At 37.9% G+C, this 12,515-nt stretch overlaps 1 protein-coding gene and 1 non-coding gene across 2 annotated transcripts in view; both read right to left on the bottom strand.

Annotated features, from left to right (window-relative positions):
* HACE1 (HECT domain and ankyrin repeat containing E3 ubiquitin protein ligase 1) overlaps positions 1-12,515 on the bottom strand; it is a 246,142-nt gene that overhangs the window by 165,816 nt on the left and 67,811 nt on the right. Inside the window, exon 6 of the mRNA XM_042780944.1 lies at positions 7,572-7,703. Coding sequence (XP_042636878.1) covers positions 7,572-7,703 — 132 coding nt within the window. The remainder of the gene's footprint in view (positions 1-7,571; positions 7,704-12,515) is intronic.
* On the bottom strand, positions 6,585-6,656 carry TRNAE-CUC. Its single transcript has one exon. It is a non-coding gene; the product is annotated as a tRNA-Glu (tRNA).

Genomic DNA, 12,515 nt, shown 5'->3' with positions numbered 1-12,515 from the left:
AATTAAAAAAAAAAAAAGAATAATGATGTAATCGTATACTTATGTATAAATAAAGCAGAGCGGATACATCAGGGGTTGCTCTCACAGAATATGCAGGGCGTCTGCCTGGGCCCCATTCCTTTATAAAAAACCATTAATTCTTTCATGTTCCTTCATTTAGTGACCTGTGTCGTTTTGCCGGACACAGCAATCACCTTTCTTTGAAATGGGTACAAATATGGACCTCTTCCTGTCAGTTGGCCAAGTAGCTGTCTTCTAAATCTCTTGGCATAGCCAAGTGAGTGCCTCCAGTGGGGCATCCGTTTGTTGAAACATCTCAGTGGGTATTCTGTCAATTCCTGGAGGCTTGTTCTTTGCCAACTGCTTCAGTGCAGCTTCGACTTCTTCCTTCAATTGGTTCTTGATCATATGCCACCTCCTGAAATGATGAACATCAACCAATTCTTTCTGGTACAGTGACTTTGTGTATTCCTTCCATCTTCTTTTGATGCTTCCTGTATCATTCAGTATTTTGCCCATAGAATTTTTCATGGATGAACCTGGAGAACAAACACTGCTGAGTAAAATTAGTCGATCACAAAAGGACAAACACTACTACTGTAAAATATCAAGGAAAGGTTTACACATATTGCAACTCAGGCTTAAATGTTTTCCTTAGTTCTTTCAGCTTGAGAAATGCCAAGCATGTTCTTCCCTTTTGGTTTCTGACTCCAGGTCGTTTCACATTTCATTATAGTAACTGGCTTAGTCTGCTCTTTGAAATCTTCTGTTCAACTCTTTTATCTTGTTATTTCTTCTATTTGTTTTAGCTACTCTCTGCTCAAGGGCAAATTTCAGAGTCTCTTCTGACATCCATTTTGGTCCTTTCTTTTCTTCAATGACTTCTTGCTTTCTTCATTAATGATGTTCTTGATGTCATCTGTATCTAGAGGGCAGACACAGATTAACTTGGGTGAAGGGAAAAACAATATACAATAAGGGGGCAGTAAGCACAAAATGATCAAGGCAAAAGAAGACACTGGGAGGAGTGCAAGAGTTAAAGGCAACAAAGGTAAATACTACTACAAACAGACTCCTGTAATAACAGTAACAACAAACATCTACAAGTGGATACATACATAAACATACAAGCTGAATAGGGTGAGAAGGCAAATGGGACTATACCCACAAATATATACAGGTTTGACAGAGGCTATTTCTACATACCTATTTACATGCGCTGCAAATATATCCATGAATACAGTAAAGCATATAGGGGGGCAAAATTATAAACATTTCTTTGCTATAACCAAACTCCCTGAGGAAATGAGTTGCTAGACCTGGGGGCTCAGGACCATCATCTTGGGGTATACATCAAGGTCAATCAGCATAACACAGTTTACAAAGACAATGTTCCACATCCTAGCTTGGTTATATCAACTAGGGTCTTCAAAGGAGCTCTGGTGGCACGGTGCATAAGGCACCTGACTGCTAACCAGAAGGCTGTCAGTTCAAACCCACCATTCACTCCTCAGAAGGAAGGCTGGGCAATCTACTTCTGTAGTGATACCTTCTTGGAAACCCGAGGAGGGGTCGCTATGAGTCGGATACAACTCGATGGCAGTGAGTTTGGTTTTTTTTTTTGGAAGGTCTTAAAAGGTTGTCAGTAGACCATCTACTGGTCTCTCCCTGTCTAGAGCAAGGAAGAGTGAAGAAAATCAAAGACACAAGGAAACAATTAGTCTAAAGGACTATCTGATCACATGAACCCCAGCCTCTATGACTCCTAAACCATAAGAACTAGATGGCGCCCAGCAACCACTAGTGACTGCTCTGAAAAGCAGTAAGAGGTCCTGGATAGAAAAGGGAAAAAAAAGTGGAACAAAACTCAAAATAATAAAAAAAGACAAGGATTACTGGTCTGACAGAGACTCGTGGAACCTGAGTCACCCTTAAACGCCCTTCAAGCCGGAACTAAACTTACCCCTGTGGTTCAACTTTCAGCCAAACAACAGACAGACCTAAAAGGTGAACAATAACATCAGAAGAGAATGTACTCCTCAGTACAATCAATCACACCAGACTAAAGAAGCAGTATTTGCCCAGGGACAAATCTCAGAAGGTAAGAAAGGACAGAAAAGAAGGGTGAGTGGAAACAGTAAACACAGGCAGCATGTGCGAAGAGGGCTGTTAAATCATGGGGACTGCAATCAATGTCACAAAACAAAATGTATAAATTGTTGAATGGAAAACTAATTTGCTCTGTCACAATAAAAGTTTGAAAAAAAAAAAAGGATACGTCTTATGAGGCAGATAATAGCAAGAAAAGAAAAAGCCAGCTATATAACCAAGCTCTGAAGTGATTTTTAAAATCAATATCCAAAGATATGCCATAACTCTGGTTATTGCAGAGACAATAATGCAGTATAACAGCTGATCTAAATAAAGTTGTATAAAAATAATTAAGGAGTTTTGATGATCATTTATTTCATCTGATCATATTTAAAAAGGAACAGAATCAGTTTAAAATCATAGTATTACTATGTTTCAAGGTCAGAAAAGTTTTCATGCACCCTTCAACTGCCCAATGCTCCTCCTTCCAATAAGAGGATAAGACCTTTATCTTTCTTACCTGTAATCAAACAGATACATGCATGTGAAATCATCCTAAAGATTACTCAGTTTCTGAGCTTTGAGAAAAATTAGTTTTCCTTCCAAATCTTTAATCTTTTTAAAAAGTAAAATTTATGTTAAAAAGACTAATGTAGTTCTGAAAAAACACTTCTTATCATCAAAGCTAGAATATAGCATTCAATTATGAATTCTACAAAGCATTTAGGAGCTCTGGTAGCATAGTGGCTAAGGCACTTGACTGCTCACCAGATGGCTGGCGGTTCAAACCCATCATCCACTCCTCGAAAGGAAGGTTGGGCAATCCTACTTCTGTAGTGATACTGCCTCGGAAACCCAAGGAGGGGTCGCTATGAGTCAGGGCTGACTCGACGGCACATAACAACAACAACAACAACAAAGCATTTGGTCTCAGCCAATTGCTCAAAATCTTTTCAATGCACTCCTGAAATTTACCCTAAAATGAGATTAGAAGGCAAATTTCACTATGATCTCTCCCTCCTTAATCTGAAAAGAGCTAGTATAAGCTTTTAAGTATTTTTAAATGGAGTTTTTCTCCTTTAAAGTTTTATATTTAATTTTTATTATGTATACACAATATAAAACAATATTCAAGCTTTGTTAAGGGTTTAAAAGTAAAATAAAATTCTGAAACCTATGTACACTGATGTATGTCTACATCAGTACATTAATAAGACAATGAAAAGGCCATTTTAACTTACCACTACGATACCTGACGAAGCATTTTTACACTCAGTGTTCAACTTACAGAAGACTACAAAATAAGCTTTTTAGAAAATCAATAATCCTTACCCTGTAATAACATCATATCTCTGCGGTGTACTAAATTTCTTAGTGTGGCTTTTCTAGCCATAAGTCTTTGTAAACTCTGTGATGGAATTTGCTGTGAGCAACTGAGGAGCTCTTGATTGTAAAAGTTATCTACCTGGGCTATTTCTGTTGGGAGTGGCACTAAACAATGTTCTGGGAGGTTCTCGCGCTCTCAGGTGCTTAGAATTCTGATGTTATGATTGGTTAGTTTGGCCACCCGGCCAGGCTCAAAAGGAGGCCCTCTAGAGGCAGAAGAAGTCTCTCTCTGACTGCTGGTTGAGGAAGACGTGCTGCTGAAAGAGACATGCGCTGCTGGGAAAGAGACGCAAGAGACACGCGGAGTGAGACACCGAGGGACACGCACTGTTGGGAGAGAGACTGTGGGCTGAGAGAGAGACTAAGCATTTTACCTGACCTTGAATTGTAGCCTGGTGCTTCCCTAATAAACCCTATAATCTGAGTTCTGTGTGGCCACCACAGCGAACCCAGAAGAAAGGTGGCGAGTGCTTTGGGAGGAATGTTTGGTGAAAGGGCTAGAGGGAGGCAGCATGTCTGGCCTTGCAGGAATAGGCCTTGGGTTACTGATGGTGATCCTGTCTTCCTCTTGTGGGTTAGAGGACGTCAGGAGATGTGGCCTCCTTGCCCTTTTTGCAATTTCATAGCTCAATAAATCACAACCATCTCAAGACAAAAAGATATGCTTGTTTACTGAGATTTGAACACACCCTGGAAATAAATAAGTAGTTCTGAGAGACAGGTAATATTAGCACAACTATCAACACAGATTTTTGGCGATATAGTTTGTCCTAGAGGCAAAGAGATAGACTAAGTTTTCAAGATTCCTTTTTGCCCTAATTGAAGAAGGATCAAAGATGCTTCAGAAGAGAATCTGTGTTATTACTTTTATCTGATCCTTGAAGGTGACTATAAATGACTAATTTATAAAATGGAATCTCATCCATCAATATGATCAACCATGAGGCTTTTGTATCTGCAAATCTCATCCCATGAAACTCATCACCACAATGAAATGAGGATCCCTATAAATCTTCTGAGAATACAGTTCTTCAAAGGAAGTATATCTTGACTATGAGGAATTCCCCATTACTTTACCAAACATCCTTTAGGATGTAAACCATATGGAGTATATTATTCTTATGCTAATTAATCTTCAATTGCATCAGAAGGCAATTCTAAATTTTGAATGCAACCTGTGATACACATGTGTTAAGCCAGGGTTCTCTTAGTAATTCTGCCACACTGGTTCAAGGCAGCCAAAATTAGCTTTTGTGGCATTATTCTAATCTGAATTCTGATTTTCTTCCTATACAAATTCCTAGGCAACAGGGTAAGATTTGTAAATCTCAGTAAATGATACTCAGCTCATCTGTTCTAGTAGAGAGTGCTTATATTTAAAGTAGGTGCTTTTCTGTCTTAAGAGTTATCAGCAAGATTCATTCTCTAACAAGCAACAGCTGCTTAAAATCTTGGATGATTTAAGCGTAGAACATTTAAGATATTTTTTTTCCCACACAGCATACTTTTTAAATTTAACACGGCTGACTCTGAGAAAGTGAAAACTAATGAGAAGGAATACTCCTTGAAACACTGGGTTACTTTCCAGATGATAAAAAACAAAAAATGCAATTGAACATTGGAGTTCAGAAAAATTCCAGAGAAGAGAAAACCAGGCCTAATCCCTCTCCTTTTTACTAACCGTTATTAAATATAAAACAGTATCAACCTATGCCTCACACCTTTGAACAAGTTCAGTATTATGTAGGTGAGGTATACATAAAACATCTAAACACCCAGGACCCTATATGTTTAATACAGGTTAGTGAAAAAGTGGGTGCAGAGATGAAAACTAAGATTATACTAGAAATTCTCCCAACAAATAGATTCAGAGAAGTTGTACTAACAAACCAACAAAAAACTTTGTCGGTCAGTTTTTTTCCTTTTTTGGTTTTTTTTTTTGTTGTTGTTATTATTGTGGCTTGTCAGTAAATAAATAACACTCTATTATCAATAAACACTTAGCACACTCTGTGGATACAATATTGTTGCTACTGTTGTTGTTATGTGCCATTGAGTTGGACCCGACTCATAGTAACCCCTCCTTGGGTTTCCAAGGCAGTATCAACTACGGAAGTAGATTGCTCAACCTTCCTTCCGAGGAGTGGCTGGTGGGTTTGAACCACCAGTCTTCTGGTTAGTAGTCAAGTGCCTTAGGCACTACGCTACCACAGCTCCTGGATACAGTATTACAGAATGCTAAATGGGGGGAGAAAAAATTGAATGTAAGAATAAGTAATTAATAAGAAATTATGAAACAGAAATTCAATCTAACATCATAAACTAACAATTTTTATATAAGGAAGCAGAGTCTCCTAATGAGAGTGAAAATTATTTTCAAATACCAAATACTGTATGTAGAAATAACAGGAAAAGTATTTCCATAAAACAAATGTATGGTTTTACAAATCTAAGGTAAGTAAAAAGCAACCATCACTGTTGTATTTGCATCATATATTATAAAGCTAGGAAAATATTATAATCCAACTTGCACTATTTAATCAATGCAGTGCTCACTTTCTTCACAATATAATCCCAATAATTCATATTTAATAGTGAAAGTTATGAAATATTTATTTGCTGAAATTTACAACAGAGTAAACATAATCATTAGCAATAATGCTATAAAGGTAGCAAACATACTACCTTTAAAATTTTTATATACAGCCATGCGTTACATAACATCCATCTGGGCAACATCTGAGCATATATAACTCCATAATCCCGTAAGGTTGTAACAGACCTCAGAAATCCCGGTCGCAGAACAGGACATAGCTAACACAACAGCTTCCTGCATACAACACATGGATTTCATGTCTCTGCATATAAAGCAATTGCACTGCCAGGCATATAATAGTACAGGACATGTTATTGTTGTTGTTGTCATGAGCTGTTTAGTCGGATCCGGCTCAGCGACTCCTCCTTGGGTTTCCGAGGCAGTATCACTACCGAAGTAGATTGCCCCATCTTCCTTCCAAGGAGTGGCTGGTGGGTTTGAACCACCAGCCTTCTGGTTAGCAGTCAAGTGCCTTAGACACTATGCTGCCAGAGTTCCCAAGAAGAAAGTCTTCCCTGACCGGAAATTGAACTCGGGCCGCGGCAATGAGAGTGCCGAATCCTAACCACTAGACCACCAGGGAACACCACAGGACATATATAACCTATAATATAAATGTCTATGTTACTGGCTTATTTATGCACAGTACTGTACTTTCTAAAAAGTTTACCATGTAACAGCATATGCTTCAATTCGTAGGCAGCAACATTCAATTTTATGTATCATGAGTGTTGTAGCATTACGTCTGTTTAATTTTCTTTTGAAAATATTATTGTGAAGTGCACTGTGGCTGACAAACACAGAAAAATCAATGCTAGTGACAACAGCAGCAAGAGGCAAAGGAGAAGTTTTGATTTGGAAGTGAAACCAAAAGGTTAATAAACACCACGAAAGTAGAAAATCAGTAAATGCTACTGCTTGTGATTTAGGCAAGTTCCGTTGACAATCACAATGATCCTCAAAAACAAGGAAAAAAATTCCCCAAGTTGTTAAAGGATCAGCTTCACTGAAAGCTATAAGGCTGATGAAAATGCAAGAGGGAATCCTATATCAGATATGGAGAAATTATTATGATGTGGATTGAGCACTAAACACAAAAGTGAATCCCTCTCAGTACTCTGCACACTGCCAAGGCACGAAGCTTGTTTGAGATGCTTAAAGAAAAAGCAGAAGCACACCATGATATGGTGTTCACACAACATGCAAATCACATACGATCCTATCTCACAGCACGTGTTGTGGACATTAAGAAACACACAACTGTATTCTGCGATTTGAATATATGAGTGCGAAATAAAGTTGAAATCCAAATTAGAAACATTTTAAACATATTTAAAAGCATCAATATCTATTCCCTGATCCATATAAAATGTATTACTCTGTAGCCTATGATACCTCATGTTTCCAGATATACACAGTGACAAAGGTTTCATTAATTCAAAGTTTTCAAAAATAAACACATGCAACTTAATTTAAAAGTCCTCATAGCTGAATTTACCGTCTTATGACCATTCTGGCAGGCCACATGCAGCGCTGTCTGCCCCATCGCGTCCTCAACGTCGACATCACTGACGTGCTGCACAAGGTCATGGAGTAGTTCTGTCCGCCCATTCACAGCCAACCAGTGTATCTGTGCAGCCATTTGGTTACTTAAAATTTGTGCAAAAGTGTTTCATATAAAAGCAGCAGATAAATAATGCTATTAATTGTTTAATTATTACTTTATTATGAACATGATACACAAACTAAAGACATCCTAGGCCCATATACTTTTTCCCTACATTTTTATACTGGCAAAATATGCATCAAGGTATAGGTTAACACCACCATTTATTTCAAAATCAAGTACACATTATAGTTCAAAGAAGTTAAGTATCCTAGGCTTAGGCTCACTGAATATTTTGCCACTTAGATGATTCAATTCTATGCACAGCTTGTCTCTAGAGAAAAGATGCTATGCATTTTTCCCTTCCCTAGAAGCAAGCATAACTTAAAAAGTAATTAAGGCAGCAGGTGCCATATTCTTATTTCCTGCTTTTTACAAGTGATACAGGTATCTTAAAAAAATTATATAGAGAGGATAAAAAATAGAAAAAAAAAAATGCCTATAATCATCATTCAAAGATAATCAAAGTTAAAACTTTGGACTATACTATTTTTCATTTTATATTGTTTCTCTTTAAGAGATATATCATTATATATATATATACACACACACACATACATACACATATATACATACATATATAGTGTGTTTATATATGTGTGTATATGACTGTTATTTAAAAATGACAAGTTAAATACATGCAACAGCTTTCATTCTTCCCAAAACCCTGCTGAAATTACAATAAAGAGGACTTTTCCTTAAGGGACCAACCCATAAAGATAGGAAAAAAAAAAAAAAAAAAGGGACAGAAGGCAACAGTAACATATTTTGGAAGTCAGAAAGCAGAAAATACCTGACTCCTCAGAACAAAACGCTGAATCTTAAACCAGAAATAGAGAAAGACAAGAAAAGAGATGATTCAAAATTACAGAGCTCCCAAAGGTTCAATAACTGGTAACATCATGCACCTCTGGAAGTAAGGATGAAGGAAGGACTAAAAACAGGAGGGTCAGCTGAAAGTTTACTTAGTAAGACCTAGACTCTCAGGTCCCACCTCCTCCCTATTCTATAACAACAGAAGGTACACTGAAGCAAGGGTAGCAAATTGAAAAAGCGAGGTTAAGTGCTAGTTTATATGCTGAATATTTATATCCCAAAACCTTCTGCATTATCCAGCATCCAGAATACTATCATCTTCCTGGCATTTAGAAGGGCTTTCTCTGAGGAACAGGACAACTGAACAGTAAATGACTAAACAAACTAACATTAAGAAGGAGCCTAAAGGAAAATGTACCATGAGATCACTCTATACTGAAGCCCATAGTAAACAAACCTCACGCATACAGACACAGTTTTCAAATAACATTTTGGTGGTCCACCAGACATATGACAAAAGCACCTAATATAAGGACAAAATATAGCACAAACAAAAAGGCAAAAATTAAGTGCATAAAACAGAAATCAAAAATATTAGAATATTAGAGAAAAAAACTTCAAAAGGAAAGGCTATATGTAATACTCTCATAGAGATAAGATACTGGGTGCATCCATGAAAAAAAACAGGATGCTTTCAAAAATTTTTAAAAAATGAAAATTTCGGTAAAATGGCAAAATACGCAGACAAACTACACAGATCTTCTTCAACAAAGAAAAGGGGAACCAAATAACACAGATACAGAAGATATTCCAGGAGCTCTGAGCTTTGAAAGGAAAGATACAGAAGTGGACTAAACTCCAACTAGTGTAAGAACCTGCATGAAAACATTGAAAAAGGAGACATTTGGAGCTATGGACTTTAGCGATCCTGAAGGCACAGACAGCCCGGATATTTCCATGTGGTGTTAGGACCTAAGAATTAACCTAAAAATTGGCCCTGCTAGCCAGGGGCTGCGTGGAGAACTGCACTGGTGCCTGGTGAATAAAAAGGGAAGCAGCAAAGAGGAAGAAGGGCTGAGCTGTGGGCTTTTGGCTGTTCGGAGGGCGCAGCCATTTTGAACACTTACAGGTGGTCTGACCTCTTTCAATATTTAAAGCGACAGTGTTCTCTCAGATTCCAGGGACCGAAGAATAGGCTCCATATGCCGAGGACCACAAGAACATACCTGCCACAAAGTACTAGAAAGGTGTGATATTCCCTTGGTTACTCTTATAACCCATGCCCTCTTGGCGAACAGAGGTGCAGCCAGTGTCCAACCCTCCCTCGCACCACCTTCCAGGCTGACGGGAATTCCATCCCAGTCTGTGTGTGTTGATGAAGCGTGAGTGCCCTGCCTACCCAGATTATTTTTCCTTTCCCCCTTTTTTTTTTAGTTTGTTTTTGTCTGTTTTAAAATATTTATTTATTTTCAATCTTTTTCTTCTTATTCCTTCTTCTTCCCTTTCCAGGTTCTGTTGTTGTTGTTGTTGTTATATGCCGTCGAGTCGGCCCCGACTCATAGCGACCCCTCCTTGAGTTTCTGAGGCAGTATCACTACGGAAGTAGGATTGCCCAACCTTCCTTCCGAGGAGTGGCTGGTGGGTTTGAACCACCAGCCATCTGGTTAGCAGGCAAGTGTCTTAGCCACTATGCTACCAGAGCTCCCTTCCAGGTTCTAGTTTTCAGCTTTTTCTCTCTTCCCTGTTTCTGGTTCCCATCTTTCTCTTTCTTGTGGTTCTCCCCATTCCTTGTTTTTCTTTTTGCGTTTTTCCCATTTTTTCCTTCATTATCCTCCTACTCTACACCTCTTTTCTCTAATTTTCCCCTCCCCAGATACTGTACTTTTTTTTCCCCTTTTACTATGAATATTTCTTTTTGCTTTTTAAAGCATTTCTTTAACTATTTCTCTCATTTTTTGTCTTTCTTCCTTATTTTTTTCTTCTTTTTTTCTCTTTTTGGTGACAGTTCATGTGTGTTTATGTGGTGTGTGTTTTTTGTCCTCTTGATTTTACTTTTCTGATGGTTTTTTGATTGCTGTTTTCATCTAGCTGAGTGGGAGACAGCAATCCTGTCCATACGCCCCAACCACACCTGCACCTCCTGCAGATCCACTTACTGAGTAAGAGCTACCACTTCCTACTACACCAACTGGCCAACGACACATGACCACCAATAAGAGCCTGGCTCACCCTTAACTGCTCTTCATAAACAGTTAACAGATACCTGTGCAGCCACTCTCATTCTCTATCAACCCCACCAGGAGACACATGGTGAGTGCAAAAGCGCTGCCAACTAGCAAATAGAGAAACACAGTAGAGTTCCCTGCTTACTCAAATACATCTAAAAGAAAAAAAAAAAGAAAATCTTGGGTGAATCACTCCAACATACAATCACCAACTAAATATAAACATAACAAAGTCACAATGTCTCAGAGACAACAGACCACCATGGTCCACACAACAAAGCAAGATAAAGCAGTAGAAACAAGGGAGAAGGCTACAAATCCGGAACATACTCCTGGGCAAGAAGCAGCATTGGAACTCCCTGATAAGGAATTCAAAAGAATTATACTTAGGTACTTTCAACAGACTGAGAGACAGATAAGGAAAACACTGACAAAACCCTCAAATAATTTTGGAAGAAAATACAAGAACAAAATGACAAAATAAATGAAAAATTAGAAATGATACAAAATCTACACACAGAAATATAGAAGATTAATACTAATTTTTTTCAGAAAAAGATAAACATTCAAAGGGCAAAGGAGTGGAATCAAATCAATGGAAGACAGAATTAATGAGATTGAAGACAAATATCTCAATACTTCTTTGGAAAGGGATCTCTCAGAAAAAAGATCAAAATAACATGAAGAAAGCCTAAGGTTCATGTGGGATACCATCAAAAGGAATAACCTACGTATAATTGGAATTCCAGACCAGGAAGAGAAAATAAAACCACTAAGAAAACTGTCCAAGATTTGTTGGAAAAGAACTTCCCTGATATGATGAAAGATAAGACTGCAGCCATTTAGGAAGTCCCATGAACCCCAAACATGATAGACCCCAAAAGAAAATCACCAAGACATATCATCAAACTCACCAAAACCAAAGAGAAAGAAAGAATCCTGAAAGCAGCACGAGAAAAACAAAAAGTTACTTAAATAGACAACCAATAAGACTAAGCTCTGATTTTTCAGCAGAAACCACGAAGGCAAGAAGGCAATGGGATGACATATATAAAACCCTGAAAGATAAAACTTTCCAACCAAGAATTACATATTCAGCAAAATTGTCCCTCACATATGATGGTGCAATTAAGAGATTTCCAGATAAGTAGAAATTAAGGGAATCTGTTAAAAACAGACCAACCTTAGAATAAACACTAAAGGAAGTCCTTTGATCAGAGAACCAATAAAAGCAAACAACCGAACATTAATACACATGATGACATAACCCAGAAACCAAACCAGTTATGGAAGTATACAAAGAAAAGTAAGCTTACAAGATTGTAAACATGGAACCAGACATATCAACTGGCAAATGAGGACAATTACAAAACAAAAGGAGGGAAAAATCAGTGTAGTTACAGAACTTCTAAATGGTGAGGAAGTCAAGAGAGCTGCAAGATAGAATGGACTGTTTTAAACTCAGAGAGGAAATTATGAATCACAGGGTAACCTCAAAGGAAAATGATAAACATCACAAAAAAAAAGGACAAGCACAAATATTTAGCAAATATTAAAATAACAACAACGGGAGGCGGGGCAAGATGGCGGACTAGGCAGAAGGATTGCACAGACCCTCTTCAACAAAGAAAAGGGAAAACAATTAACACAGACACAGAAGATAATCTTGGACCCCTGAGCCTTGAAGGAAAGGATGCAGAATTGGACTAAACCCCAACTAGCAGAAGAATTTGCG

This window comes from Orycteropus afer, unplaced genomic scaffold, assembly GCF_000298275.1.
Source record: "Orycteropus afer afer isolate SDZICR_OR568_19922 unplaced genomic scaffold, OryAfe1.0 scaffold00072, whole genome shotgun sequence".
In the NCBI taxonomy this organism is placed as follows: Eukaryota; Metazoa; Chordata; class Mammalia; order Tubulidentata; family Orycteropodidae; genus Orycteropus; species Orycteropus afer.
The sequence above is the reverse complement of the archived record's forward strand: the minus strand, read 5'-3'. Positions and strand labels throughout refer to the sequence as shown.